The 15,539-nt window shown below is 45.7% G+C and overlaps 1 protein-coding gene across 7 annotated transcripts in view; it reads right to left on the bottom strand.

Moving 5' to 3' along the window:
* Nucleotides 1-3,853: 3,853 nt before the first annotated feature.
* ZDHHC3 (zDHHC palmitoyltransferase 3) overlaps nt 3,854-15,539 on the bottom strand; it is a 60,920-nt gene continuing 49,234 nt past the window's right edge. For 5 of the 7 annotated variants that reach the window (XM_072651399.1, XM_072651400.1, XM_072651403.1 and 2 more), the window contains 2 exons: nt 5,365-5,592; nt 3,854-4,070 (listed from right to left, as the gene is read on the bottom strand). In XM_072651399.1, coding sequence (XP_072507500.1) covers nt 3,990-4,070; nt 5,365-5,592 — 309 coding nt within the window. In that variant the 3' untranslated portion in view covers nt 3,854-3,989. Of the gene's footprint in view, nt 4,071-5,364; nt 5,593-13,294; nt 14,993-15,539 lie in introns of those variants that run through there. The other 2 variants (XM_072651406.1, XM_072651405.1) reach the window with 1 other exon arrangement.

Genomic DNA, 15,539 nt, shown 5'->3' with positions numbered 1-15,539 from the left:
TATATTACTTCCTATTTGTTTACCTTGTTTGATTTCACTAATTACTAAAATAGTTAGAAGTTCTTTACTAAAACTTGCTAGAGTAGAAGAAAGGACTGAAGGAGCCATTCGACTGATGATATTAAAAAGGAAGGTTGGGCACCTGTGGAGACAAGAGACATGAATGATCCTGATTGGGATGAGAAGATTAATAGACAGTGTGAGATTATGTTACAGAACTTTGGTTGAAACATCCGTGAGAAGTCTTCAGGCTGATAAAATAAGAGGAGGGATTGAGTGGGATAGACTTGGTGAAGACTCCTCAGATTGTGGTTTTCTCCCAGGGGTGAGGTGGGGCCTGGAGGCTCGGGGCTGCAGTGTTTTTGGAATAGAATAGTTCCATATAAGGTATAAAACTGTGTGGTGTACTGGGGTCTCAATGATTGGACAAAACTTGCGTAATTCCTCGATGTCTTCATTTCAAAGGGATTGGTTAGATTTCGTGTCTAGAATGTAAGACCATATCCTCAGCTAATGAGGATAATGGTCAGTGGGGGGAGGAGGGACTTGCGTTAGGGTTTATAAATCACTGTCCTGATTTTTGTCTTCGGCTTTCCTACTCCAGGTGAACTGCTGTGGGATTGTCCAGATTCTCGAGAATCGAATAAATCTCTTTTCTGTCATCACTTTGAGAGGCCTCTGAGTAATTGATTTATGTAGGGACCTGAGCCATCCCACACAAAGTGAACTCAGTGAATAGTTTTTAAGTACTTGCTCTATACAAGGCCCTGTGGAACCTCTCTTGCTTTAAGTTCGTTATATCTTGCTTGGCCCTCCAGATAAAAAGAAGTAGCTGCAGAATGACGGTTGTAGAGGCAGGAAGAGCCTCGAACCATGAGCTCCACACTGTGTGTGACCTTGGACAAGTCACTTTACACTCCACCTCTCCCAAGCCTCAAGCTTCCTTATTTACAAAATAAACCAGGTGGTCTTTGAAGTCTTTTCAGGCTCAAAATCTCTGATCATTTTATTCAAATCCCTCATTTTGCAGAAGAGGAAAGAGGCTCATTATTTTCATTAAATCCTTTAAACACTCCAAAAAGTTGACCCCTTTGGTTTTATACAAGAAGAACAGCAGCTCTTCTTTTATCCTTTCCTCGAAGAAGCAATTTTTTCTTCCTTTAGTTATTTTTTGTGGATTTGTGCAGGTCCCTCTTGAGTAAAAACAACAAAAAAAGTTGCGCCCCCCTCGGCTCCCCTCCACCCCCTTCCCCAGTCCCTGGCAATTCATCTTATGGAACTTCCCCATTATTATTTTAGTTTCCTATCTGGTTTTTGTTTGCCGTGTTTCCTATCTGTCTGTCTCGCTCCCAGGGCCTGGATCAGCAGACACTCAGTAATGTGCGCTGAATCTCCTGAGGATACTTTTATCCCTAATTTGCACATCCTTCCCCGCCTTCCCCTTGGAACCCTCCAGCTCTTTCTGGGTCTGGTTACACAAGGCTGAGCTCCAGTCTGGAGAGGTTCTAGGCTCTGCTCCCCTGAAGATGGTGGTCCCACCCCAGCTGGTGATAAATAACAAAGCGGAGACAATCTTGAGAGAAAGGCCATGTTTTAGTGAATAAAGAAACTCTCCAAGGCACCAAACATTATTACAGACACCAAGAGCACAAGAAAACATTTGCAGGCTGGAACTGAAGAGCAGCAGCTGTGGGCTCTGGAGGGGTGCAACACCCCTTCACGCCCCTCTATCCCCGCGAAATGAAAGAACCATTTCCCCTTCTTCCAGCCCAGATGGGCTTTCTCAGAAGGCTGCACAGTCCCTGCCAGGAACCTTAGACAGGCATGCAGAAGTCAGGGGGCTGAGAAGGGGCACAGCTTCCAGGAGAGCTCTCTTGTTCCTTGATGCAAGAGAAAATAGCTCTGGCTGCCAAACTCCAAGCTAAGGGGTTCTCCTTTCACACCCAAAGGCAAATACTTGAGCCCAGCATTTCCTAACAGTAGAACTCATCTCCTGATTTCCTTCTGGCAAACTCTTGAACACTGAGCTTTTAGTTGGAGCAAAAGAACTGTAGGACGGGGTCAATTCCAACCCTGTCCCATGGTGCGCTACCATGTCCAAAACTGCTTTGGTTCACTTCACTATGGACAGAGCGACACTTTTGCATCAGGTCTGAGCATCAGGGAGCCAGATGGGACAGTGCATCACATGCAAAGACAGGCCCAGCAGGTAGCCGTGCTCCAGACTAGGTATCAGTAATAGGACTGGGACTGCTGTTTCTGATCTGTAGATGAGGGGATCAGGAATTGTTCAGCTCTTACTGTGGGCAGGTAAGACAGTGATCGAGCCCCTAGCTGCCATCTCAAGTGTAAGCCCCAAACCAAGACCCTGCTTGAGGTTCAAAGAAAATCTTTTCCCTTTGGTGTGTAACCCTTGCTGGGTGGAGAGGTAGAATAAATAGGTTAAGGCACCTCTGATGAGTGAACTGCACATTTTTGCGGGAGAGGCAGCTGGGCCGACTGTGTCAGTCTGGCTTCCTGGATATATTCTGGAGCTCAGACTTTTAGGTTCTCCCTTCTACCTGATCCCTTTAACTCAGTCCCTAATGCTACTTCTTCCACCACACACAAAGAACCACAATCCTTCGACAGAGAGAGGCTGGCTTTTTGGTATAGAACTCCTTGTACCCTAAGTCCCGAGCTGCCTCTTGGTTGGATGGGAGGAGAGTATTGTGGTCAGTCCTCTCAGACAACAGGTCCTTTTGAGGAAATGACAGGACCTTTTGCTTTCAAACAATGACACTGGATTCCTAGCCACTGAATGACATGTGGTTCAGCAACCAGTCTTAAATGAAAGTTTAACTGGCCCAAAGATCTGTCTCAAGCTCAGGATATTCTCATTTCATAAACAATAAAGTTGCTACCAAGAAAACCAAATGACCAACCCAAAAACCTCCCCAAATCTTAAGGGGTCAAGGGAGGAAGTGGCCTGCTTCTGGGGCTTTGGATTCTGCGTGCTGATGGCAGAAGTGGCTAATAAGTCCAACCTACTGATTTATCCATTCCCCAAAGATGCTGGTCACCTCAGTGAGAGTGTCTGCTGTTGGTGGTTGGTGGCAACCAAGGGATTCCAACATCCCCTTTACTTAGCATCCTTCACAGGTGGCACTCTGACCAGGGGCTGTTTTGTTACCCTTTTTCTCCCCATCCATGAAAATCTCAGCTCATTCCTAAAAGTGCCCCACGTCCATATCCCCAAAAGTCTGATCTGGTTTTATTAAAAGTGGGGCAACCATGTCTTCTTCTGAGCTTAGAACACAGACAGTTAGAGTAGTAGGCTGTAGCTGCTGGGCAGGTTAGAAGCCAGCTGAGACAAACCTGGGCAGGGCAATCTGAGTTAGTTTTCAGCTGATTTCATCTAAATGGGGACCAGAAGAACAGGACTGAAGCCCAGCAGCCTTAGTCAGCAAAAGGGAAAGGTTAAGTCACAGGAGTTGGGGGCAGCAGGGGAAGAGTTAGGTTTCTGAATGACATCTGGCTTGGGGCAAAGACGAAGCCTAATGCCAGGCAGAAAGACTCTTCACCATTCTTGGGGGGGGGGGGGGGAATGGAAAACCAGAACATTTCTGCCCCATGAAAACTATATTATCACAAGTCAGTATCCAGATGTCAGGATCACACCTAACTAGCAGATGGTGTGGCCAGGGAGGTTAGAAGTAAGTGGTAATGCGTGTGCATGCGTGTGTGTGTGTGTGTGTGTGTGTGTGTGTGTGTGTGTGTGTGTGTGTGTGTAACCCACAAGATATACAGAAGGAAAATCCAATGCTTTCTTTTGCATCCAAACAATAACTGAATACCTCTCTGGTTACACTAGGAAACACATCAAAGGTCCCACGTATCAACCTGAGAAGGGAAGAAGTTTCTTGGAAATAAAAATTTGTGGCTGTTTTTTCAATACACCAGCATCACTACTTTAGCTGGGACCTTTCTTTGGAGGCAGACTTTTTCTTTTAAAGGCCTGAAGTGCTTTTAAGGTTTCCTTTAAAATCTGCTGGTGGTTCCATTAGTCGATGTGAAGTGGTGAATTTTTCCTACAAGGGAGATTTAAAGCAAAGTCCCCTGAGAGAAGATCCAATAGCAGAGAGATTGGACATATATACGTGGGCTATCACTTGACTTTAAAAACACCTGCCCTTTGATGAATTTTCCTATACACAAACACTCACACTCACCTATTGTTTTATAAAGTAATATAATCTCCAAATTATTCATCTTGATAAAGGCACTTGGCTACACTGGACGTAAGCTTTTTTTTTTTTTTTTTTGTGCTAGACAAGTCCTGCTGACTAATCAATGAAAATAGCCAATCAGTGGGCTGATTTCCTGTCCCACGCTCCTGACATGAGCCATATCTCCCAGTGCACATATGCATAAATTAATCTCTTTAGTACTGTACATATTGAACTCATCACTAGAGTCCTTTTTTAAGTTATTCCTGACACTGGAAACAGGAAAACAAACATGGCACCTCAGTGGTACAACCCCTGACATTGCCGTGAGTAATGTATTGCACTTTGCGCCAATCAGTGGCCAGGTGTCCTAAAAATGTAGTTAATGGTGGGATGTTCCTTTTCGTAGTGGTTATAATCCCTTTGGGTTGACTTCTCTAAGCCTGAGTCCAAGATAAGAGGAAGTCAGGCTGTTGTACATAAAATCACAAGACAGGAAACTCTTGGACTGCCCTGCCTTCTCTCCCCCCTCAATAGGGGATGTTCCCTGAAATGCTCCCACATTTGGGGAAGTGCTTCTATTTCCTAACTTCTCTCTGCTCCAGACCAACTAGATGGTGCCAAGCTCCAGGAGTCAGAGATGTGACTGGGGGTCAGGCTTTGAGCCTAAGTCCCCCTTCTAATCCCTACCTCTGATTCCAGCCTTCTCCTCTGTTTCTTGTTGGGCTCTTTCCTGAGCTCCATTTTCAAGGGCCTGAGAGCAGGGCCCCATCTGGTCCCTCAGAAGGGCAGCTTTCCCAGAAGAAGCAAAGGTAAAAGGAGGCAGCCTCCAGGATATACTTCAGCGATGATGAGCTGAGAAGGTGACCAGAGAGAAAGCTCAATGTTCAGCACTACAAGGAATGACCACACTCTAAGTGCAAGGTTACGTTCTCAGAGAACCACAGGGAAAGGCTGTGTCCTTCTCCTCTCCAGAGTAAGAAGGGGAGGAGGAAGCGGCAAAAAGGGAATAGTCTCTGCAGAAGGGAGGATTTTTGGGGAAATCCCTTAAGTTTCTTCTCTCCTACTTTGGGTTTTTCTTTCTAAGGTATGTGCCTGGGGCTGCAGGCCCTTCCAACACCCAAATAACACTGGGTGAACCTCTTTAGGGTCTTACTTCCTCACAGTCATCCAGTTCTTGAGAGCACCCTTCAGAGCACCCTTCTCTGCCTCCTGAGGTGGTTTCTGATGCTGGTGTTGCGGGAGATAGGTCTGTCTTGCTGGTCACACTCTTAAAAGGGTTAAACCAGTTCAGGGAGAAATCGCCTCCAAAAGCTGCTTTCATCCCTGCCCAACTGACGGTCCTCTCCCAAGTTGGGTCTTCATTCTTGAGCCGCTCGATGCCCTGGAGGAACAAAGGGAGAGAGAAAGGGAGAGAGAGAGAGAAAGCTGTAACCACTATGAGGAGAAGCACAAGGCAACTTGACCCCAAAAGTGCCATTTTATACCCCACTCTGTTGCTAAAACCTCACATTCCACAAGAGTAGCTGCTGGAAGGGAAGCAATGGGAACGTGCTACCTGCCCCTGGAGGTAACATGCAGAGGTGGGAGTAAGTACTTACTGCTCAGAGAAGCCCTCAATCTATCAACATGCATTTATGAAGCACCTATTATGTGCCAGGCATCTGTCTGAAGTGTTGGGGTTACAAAGGCAAGACATAAAACAGCACTGGCTCTTAGGGAGCTTTCATCAAATACTAAGAGTTCAAAGAAACTTTAATGATCATAGTCAAACCTACCCATTTTACAGATGAGGAGATGGATTTCGCCAAAGTTACATAGCTAGGAGATGACCAGGCTGACCTCTACCTTCCAGTGGCATCACTGTCACAGGGCAAGTAAGGGTGGCAGACAGGAGAAACACAGCAGGCAAGGAAGGTCGGTGTACAGCGGTATGGCCTCTTTGTCCCCGCCCCCCAACTCTCCCACTGCACAGGCTCATGTGAGTCCCTCCTCCTCCAAGTCCTGCCCATAGCAAGAAACACCCCTCACCAGCACCAAACCTAGGCATATTCCATGGAAGGAGGGACACATGAGATGGAGGCCACCACCCTTCTGCTAGCCAGGCAGCTCCTGATCCGTGGACCAGTCTGCCCCACCCAGTCAAGTGTATGAGAAGGTGAGCTAACTGATCTCACATGATGAAGTGGGCAGCCCAGTGGTTTCAGATGCCCAGATGACCAAGTAAGTTCAGTTGCTGGATGGGCCAAACTATTGCCTGGTGCTTAACTGGCAAAAAACACCTAACAAGAAGGGGGTGGCAGGCCTGTCCCCACCCACAGAAAGCCTGGGGTGCCTCTTAGACCTAGCTTGAGAATCTCTTGACCAGCAGGAAACCCAGTGACTAAAGCATGTGAAAACCCCCCTCTCTCTATCATGGGCACTGCAAACCCAGAACCATGTAAAGAAAATGGAATGAGGGAGAACCAGCAACAGAGTTAAAAGTGGGGGTGGGACCCTCTTAAAGCTTCTAAAGAACCCAAGCAAGAGGGTGTAAGCAAAACTTCAAGATGAGACTCAGCCATGCCACTGGCCTCTTGTCCACCCCAATCCACTCACCTGCTCCTGTGACCTTTACTTACCAGTCAGGCCATTCAAAAGGAGAGCATTGGAAAGAAGCTACAAGAGTTAGAGCCAGAGGCCGACCATTAGCCCTCTTTCCCCAGGATCCCAGCCACAACCACCACCACAGGCTCCCCTCCTGCTCCCACACTTGTCCATCCCTCTTCACTGTTGATCAGAAAGCCAAGAAACAGGGAGGAAGGGAATAACCATTTAGAAAAGGCACTGAGCTGAGTGCTTTACAAATATCATCTCATAGGATCTTCCCCATAACTCTGGGAGGTATTGGGAGGGAGGGAGGGAATGAACAAGTGTTTATTAAGCACCAACTGACAAACATTATCAGGATTTGAACCAAGGCCCTCTAGATCCAAATCCAGAGCTGTATCTGCTGTAAGTGCCCTGCCCTGCCTTCTCTTTCCGCTCAATAGGGGATGTTCCCTGAAACGTTCCCACATTTGGGAAAGTGCTTCTATTTCCTAACTCTCTGCTCTAGACCAACTAGATGGTGCCAGGCTCCAGGAGTCAGAGATGTGACTGGGGGCCAGGCTTTGAGCCTAACTCCCCCTCCTATTCCCTACCTCCCATCCCAGCCTTCTCCGCTGTCTCATCTTTCCTGAGCACCACCAGATTCACACAGATGCCAGCACATCAAAACCTGTCACTGCCTTAATTGCTTCTCTTCTCACGTCCCAAAGAGGTGGCTCAAGGGAACACATTATTGACAGAGAGATCACCCTGTCCAAACTTCTCCTTTTACAGATGAGGAAGCTGAGGCAGAGTGGAGAAATGACTTGGCCAAGATCTCACAGAAAGTTACCGACGAATGAGACTTAGAATGGAAGACTTTCTGACTCCCCCACTATTACAGTTCTATTTAACATTCTTCACCCTGATGACTTTCTGCCACCAGGAAGCTCTCCTCATCCTGTTTCTGAATGTGGGCTTCTTAGATCCTGATGAGACGGTGTGTTGGGTAGGTCACAAAACAGTCTGGTCCTTTTGGGACCATTTGCAATGTGCTAATATGCTTTCACCTGGAATTTCCGTGGGTCTTCGGGTCTGAAAAGCCCCTACTCAGGATAGTGCCATTGCCCCATTGTGGAGTTCATGGTACAAACTCAGGAGAAATGAGATCTTCCATTCATTCACAAGACCATGAAATGTCAGAGCTGGAAATAAGACTTTACAGGTCAGAAAGTCCAATCTGCTCATGTTACAGATGAGAAAAATGAGATCCAGTGAGGGCAAGTGATTTGCAGTGCCCAGAGTATGGGAGTTGGAAATCAAGAAGGCTTGATTCTGAATCCTGCCTCAGACACTTGCTAGGTGTGTGACCCTGAGCAAGTCACTTCACCTGTTTGCCTCAGTTTCCTCATCAGTAAAATGGGGACAAAAATAGCATCTACTTCCCAGGGCTGTTGTAGGGAGCAATGACATAAGCTATGTTCAGTACAACATAAAATGCTGGCCTAGCCAGGCTTGAAGCTAGGGCCTCTTAGTCTGGAGCCAGTATGTTTCCCATTGTACCTCACAACTCTTATATTCACCAGGGGAGGAGCTCTGCTGACTTGTGATTTCACCGGATGAGAACTCCCAGTGAGTAAACTTCCCTTTCCAATCTTGGTAGGCATTTGCTCATCAATTTAGGAGTTTGAGGGAGTTGCCTGGGGCACTGAGAAATTAAATGACTTGCCTAGGGTCACAAAGCTGCATTTGTTAAGAGGAGGGATTAACCGGATCCTGGACCTTGAGGTGGAAGGGGCAGAGGAGGCCATCTAGTTAAGGCAGAAGTGATATGACTTGCCTAGGTCACACAATTACTGTTTGAGGCAGGATTTGAACCCAGGTCCTTTTACCCAAGCCAGGGCTCTTCCCTCTATATTACACTGCCTCCTAGAACTCAGTCTTTACTTCAAGACCAGCTCTCTACTCACTACACCATACAGCCTCTGTATTTGGCTCCCTACCCACAGTCACTTAATATAGTTTATCCTTTGAGAAACTGTGAATTCCTTTTAGCCCTTAACTTTCTGAAGTAACCTCACACTTATCAACTCTTTTATCCTCACAAAAACCTTGTCAAATCAATCAGGCAGACTGAGAAACCGAGGCTCAGAGATATTAACTGACTTTCCAGTACAATCAATCCCCCAAATGGGCATCTGGCCCACCACACCCCTTTTCATCAGCTCCAGTGACTCCCTATGGAGCCCACCTTTCCCACCTTCTTACACTTTATTTCCTCTCCTCCACATCCTTGGCCATCCAAGGAGACTGGCCTTCTGGCTTCCTCACACACAACACTCCACCTCCCACCTCAGGGCATTTTCACTAGGCATCCCCCTGCCCAGAATGCTCTCCCTCCCTATCTCTACCCCTTAGATTCCCTGACTTCTTTCAAGTCTCAGCTAAAGTCTCATCTACCAGTAGCCTTCCCCAGTCGAATTTAATCTCAGTGTCTTCCCTGGGAGATTACCTCCTAGTTACCCTGTATATGCAGAATGGTTTACAGGTGGTCTCCCTGACTAGAGTGCAAACTACTGTATTGCAGAGACTAGATTTTTTGGGGGAGGAGAGATTTGAGGGGGCCTTTCTTTGTATCTGCAAGCACCTACAGTGCTTGGCACATAGTAGGTACTTGAGTGTTCACTGTCCATCAAGGAGGTAATCAGAGCTAGGGATCCTAGAAAACAAAGACGATTAAGTTGCTTGTCACCAGGCACTTAGAAAACAAAGTCTCCTATTTTAGTGAGATGAAAATAGGTAGAAAAGTGGAGCCCAAGGAGCCTAAAATTGGTTATCTGGCAGTCCCCCTCAAGTTATTTGTTAGGAGAGGGAGAGGCAAGGAAAAAGCACAATGGAACTTCCTTCTGCTTGAAGAAGGACCTGAGCAGACTACAGACCTTAATGTGGAAGGGACTGGAGAGACCAGCTAGTCCGACCCTCTCATTTTAGAGTTGGGGAAACTGAGTTCCAGAAAGGCAAGGTAACTCATCTGGGATTTGAATTCATGCCCTCTGACTCCCCTCTCACCATACCATGCTATTTGACAACGGTGAGGAAGGTAAAGAAACCACAGCCATGTGCCAGAAGTCTGAATGAAGAAAAGAAAAAAATTCTGGTCGTTCAATGCCCAAAGAGGGTTCTCCAGGCCTGCACAGGTAGGATGGATTTTGAATTGGTAGCTAAAACCCTTCACTTTGATGTAGCACCATACTGCAGTATAGATTAGAAACAGAAATGCCTTAAATGCCATTCCCAGAAGGTATGGAATGGACCACTGACTTGTGTGGAACAGGTCTGTATCTAGGGCAGAAGTGAGCCAATTTCTCTCTAGGACTGCACACAGAATAAAGCTGGCCCACGGACTCCAAGTTCAAGAGGACCTCCCATGAAATTCTTCCCTTGGCCTTCAGACAAAGCCCAGGGAGCTGCCCCGCTCTGGGCTCTTCTCCCAGGCTCTCATAAACTAGTATTACTCTAAGGACAGCCAGGACTCCTGTGGACTATCGTTTCTAGCTCTTTCCTTCTTCTCATTCCATTCTTTAGTTTCCTTAAGATGTTTTTGGGTAATAATATGCTTGACAATGCCCGCATCGAAGCAGAATCCCTCAGCTGGGCCACAGAAAGACCTTTTCTTTTCTGAGTGTATGCACATTCACCCCCCCCAAAGGCAGGGGTTAAGGCAGAGCACCTGGGGGAGACAAGCTCCTGCTGGGGGTGGGGGGAAAGGAAGGTTTCCGTTTGACTGAATCACTGGGAGAAGGGCAAAAGCCAACAGACAGCGTGCTCCCACTTCATCGGGAATTCTTTATTTTCTACAAGGCATTCTCATATATATCATTCTCTGGGGGTGTTCAATATATTGAAAAAAAAACAAAAAAAGCAGTCATACATACAAAGGACAAAATACAAATTCATCTATATCGTTGATACATACAGGATGACACAAGCCCATCAACCCCAGGTCCCTCAGATCCATTACCCAGCGGAATGAGGACTTTAGTCTCAGCTTTCTCCCCTGCTTCCACTGCTGGCACTTTGGCTAGTAAGTAACTTTGCCCAAATACATGAGAGAAAACAAGATGCATTTGTCAGTTTGGCTATGTCAAAGCTACTTTTCTTTCATAAAACAGACTGAATTGGGAGTGGGGGGAGTGGGGAAGAGGGAGAGAGGAAGTGAAGGAGCCTTAGACAGTGCCTTGCACTAGGTACAAAGACGTACAGATTGATAGCATTGAAAGGAGAGGTTTACATTCTTTGTGGATGTCATCGAGCCCTGCTTTCCCTTTCTCATTGGCTTAGGTGACCCACTGTTGGATGATAGGTGCAAGATACCTTAGGGTCTCAGAAGAGATGTACTATAAGACAAGATGTTATTCAACAGAAAGGCTTCCTATAAGCAAGGTGCCGTGCTGGGCTCTGCCTTGCCCTCAAGGGGTTTACAATCTCATGGGGGGGAAGGAGGAAGAGTATAGCGCAAGGCGCCTTCCTCACAACAACCCTGTGAGGTAGGTAGTGCAAGTTTTACTTCCCCCATTTTGCAATGAGGAAACTGAGGCTCAGAGACCTGTCAGTGACCTGCCCAAGGTCACACAGTGAGTGGCACAGCAGGGATTTGAACCCAGGTCCTCGGACTCAAAGTTCAACATTTTTCCCACTACATCATGCTGCTCCACACTAAGACCAAACACACACAGGCATGTACATATCTGTATACAAACTAATTTGCATACAAAAATTAATCAACAGAGATGCACTGATTTGCATATGCACACATTCATTTTGCACATAGTTAGCATGAGCAGAAACCATAGAGCTGTTGAGCTGCAAGGGGATCGCTGAGACTGCTGTGTCCAACTCCCTCACTTTGCAGATGAAGCTGACAGCAAGAGGCAGAGGATTTGGCTAAGCTGGTGGCAGAGCCCCGGCCCAAACCAAGCTCTGGACTTCTGTACCAGCGCTCATACTGCACCACAAATCAGCATCCTGTGTGGGAGATGTGCCTGGAGAGCCTCTTCACAGATTTTAAGATACAGAGGAGGGAAGACAAAGGAACTTCAGTCAGTATTCCTTTGTATTCCAATAGCACCTTTCCTCAAGGTGCCTCCCGAGGATGCTCCCATCCACCTTTATCACAGGCTCACAGGATTCTAGAGCTGAAAGGAAGCTGAGAGGTCACCGAGGCCATCCAAGCCTCCTCAGTGGACAAGAGGAAACTAGGCCCTTGGACTGAGGATAGGCAAGATGGTCAGTGAGTGGAAAAGCTAAGATCTGAATTCAGGTCTTCCAATTTCTCATCCATGACTCTCTCCACTACATCAGAGTCTAAATTCAATAATGCTACAATAAGGAAGACTGTAAGCTGACTACGATTTATAACCCTACAATGTGCTTCTTTTGGCAAATGTTATCACATACATGAGAAATTATTGATCAGAGAAAACTTCCTATGCTTTTAGGGCACAGAAAATTTAGCACATGTGTACATGTGAAAACATTTACTGCTCTCTTCAGATACTCAGGCAAAATCTGAATGATACGAAAGAAACATAATTTAGCTCAAAGGAACAGAAGTGTCCTTAGAAATGAAAGCTGCTTCTATTTCAAAGGCATTCAAACACTGAGCCATATTTTTCTTTTGTCTAACTGTCCTATCCAAAGAGGAGTTGGACAGAAAGGGTGGGGCAATTTGACGGACTGTTGTTGGATGAAGGCAGCTAAACATGGAAACTACTAAAAAGCCGATCAAAGTTGGAGGTGAGCCACTTTAAGACTCCTATGAAGATTCAATGCTGATTTTTTTTTTTTTAAGCTAAGCCATCAGTAGCATTACAGAGTTAAACCACCTAATTAGAAAATATTGCTAAGAGGTCCTGAAGACAGTTCCATTCTCTCCCGGGCACTGTAAAAGTATTATTTGTTGCATAAATAGAGAAAGTGAGGCAGAGAAGGGAAACTGACTTGGGCAAAGTCACTGAATGAGGGGATCAAACCAGAAGGAAATGATTTGTTTTCATCTGAAAGGTCACACAAAGAGCTAAGATCTCTACAAAACAATACTTGCAAGATGAAGGCAAAGTTTTGTTTGCTGTGGCTTTTCCTTGTTCTAACTTGCTTCTAACCAGGAGGTCACATGCAAAAGACATTCCCCTTCCTCCCAAGAAGCCAGCTGCTATAACTGAAGTGTGAAATCATATCACCCTGACTTCATTCCTATAGTAATAGAGGCTAAAGGACTGAAATTCACAGTGAATTTAGTGCAAAGAAACCCAAGCAACCTAGGTTTCTTGGTCCTTGAGAATCTGCTCACCCAATGGGGAGAGTCAATTGCAAACACTTTTTTTTCCCCAGAGAACGAGTGTTAGAATATTGGTTAAAAAGGAACTATGGGGGGGATGGGGAGAAACCACATCAATTGCAGAGAGAATTTACTTATTTCCTCCTTATATTGCAACAGGTCACAGAGCTAAATCAGAAAACAAGTTTTGGAAAAATTTTATTGCATGTGTTTTCCATATGGAAGCATTGACAGACTCAAAAACATGTGGCACATTCATGTTACTTTCTGAAAACTGGCACATTATTACTTTCTCCCCTCCTAGATTTGGACTGATGCTTTTACCATATCTCATTCATACTCTCAAAAAGAAAGCTAAAAAAATAGATTAAAAAGAAAATCAACTGATAAGAATTCAGACATCCAGCATTCAAAATGTCCTCCTCCCTCCCTCCAAATATATTCTTGGATTCCTGCTCCCACACAGAACCCCAAGCACCTTGGTCACACACACTGGGGTCACCTTTTTGTTCTGTGTGCAGGATACACACCCTTCTTTCTCCTGGCTTTGCGAAACCACAGGCCAGAGCCACTCGTTCTACCCACGTCATCTATGATGGCAGCATTTTAACATTGAAACTGCTTCCAACTTACGTGTGTCTGTGTGTTTACTACTGTGTGGTGTGTAAATACCAGAGGATGACTTTGCCTTGACAGGTCTGTAAACGCTAATCCCTGAAAATGAATTCTTCTAGGGAGGGTGTGTCTATGCCACCCTGCAGCAGGGGCCATGTTCTGAACCACCTCATCCACCTCACATCCCCCATCACTTCACTGCTTAACTGGCATCTCACTGAGGAAACAACGGCTTGAGCTGCTGTCCTAAAGTTGCTTTCTCATTCTTCTTTTCGTCTAAGGCCTTTTTCACTGAGAGAAATCACCCATCCGAGTCATTCTACTAACAGAGGGCACAATTTCTTGATTTGGTGGAAACAGACTTACTCCCGTTTACTCCATCCCTCCCTCCATCCTTCCCATCAACAAGGCAGCTAAACAGGACTGCTTTTCCTTCATGAGGAGCAAGGAGGAGAGGCCCCGGGGCCTTGTTTTAAAGCTACTCCCATTGTCCTATGAAGCCAGTGCCCCAAAGGGCCCTTCTGATTGGCTCCATTCCCTGATCCTCAACCTTTCCCAGCTCAGTGACTGAGTGTCCATCTTCGGGGAGCCTCCAGGATGGTCCTCCTCCCCATGCTTGCCCCCAGAGATGTTCGGAGGCAGATGGCGCTCTGTTCTCACTGCTGGGACCACCATAGGCCAGTCCCACCAAAGTCACAACTTGCAGAGTTAGAAGAAGCGGGCACAATCACCAGGAAACAGCGCCCCTTCCATGTTAGTTATGCCAAACAGAAAGTAGGGAAGAAACCAAACGCCAGGGAAATTAATATAAAAGGATTTGAAAAAAAGAAGAGGAAGATGGGGAGGAGGAGGAAGAAGGGAAGAGGGGGAGGAGGAGAAAGTCGAGGAGGAGCTCCAACCACCAAAAACTGCCTGGACAGACTGAGAAAACGGACCTCATCAGCAGAAGGGGGCTTTTTTTTCCTCTGCAATGCTTGCCATTTTACTTGATGTTAAAAAAATGTTTTTGTTTTGCTTTTTCAGTTTAAACATTCATGTAAAATTTATTGAACGGTAGTGCTGTCATGTGGTTTTGTGGTTAGTGGATGTGCTGGTCAAGGATTCTTCAGACCACATACTGGTACGGGTCTGCTTTCCCCTGGTCTGGTGTAGCAAAGGGGCTAAGCCACGCTATGGAGAACGGGTGGCCAAATACTGCTTTCATGTTCATCCATTTTGTTTTTTTAGCCCATCTTCTCTCTTCCTTTTTCAATTGTTCTATTCCCTGAAAACAAGAATAATCACACTTTCAGTCAAGCACTTTCATCACTGTGGTTTTGTTTTGGGGGAGGGGAACGTCCATATGGTAAATGAAACAAAACTTGGTGGGGTTTTAAAAAAGTCATCTAGAAAATACTTTCTTTTTTCCTTTTTCTTCTTTCAAATTGGAAAAAATATAAAAGGAGAATATGATAAAAGTTATATGGAACTTTCTTTTGGGGGGGTGGAGGAGATACACATTTGTAAGCATTCTTTTTTTAAAAAGGGGGGAAAAACAACAAAAGTAGCAGACATCTAACAATCACCTCCAAAGTCTGATTATGTAGAACTCAAGTTGTTTTTGTGTCAGGAACTGTGGCTCCTTCTTAAGTCGGGCCTAGTATAAGAGCCAGGAGGGACCTGACATCATGAAAAAGATAATGATAATTAATTTGGGATCAATTTCATGGGAGATTTGTTTCAAGAAACCATGACCAGTTTGCAGACAAAAAAAAAAAGAGTCAGACAGTATTTCCAGTGTGGTTAAGCTTCCCCAGGAGTGCTCACAGAGA

This window comes from Notamacropus eugenii, chromosome 3 (assembly GCF_028372415.1).
Source record: "Notamacropus eugenii isolate mMacEug1 chromosome 3, mMacEug1.pri_v2, whole genome shotgun sequence".
Classification (NCBI taxonomy): domain Eukaryota; kingdom Metazoa; phylum Chordata; class Mammalia; order Diprotodontia; family Macropodidae; genus Notamacropus; species Notamacropus eugenii.
The sequence above is the reverse complement of the archived record's forward strand: the minus strand, read 5'-3'. Positions and strand labels throughout refer to the sequence as shown.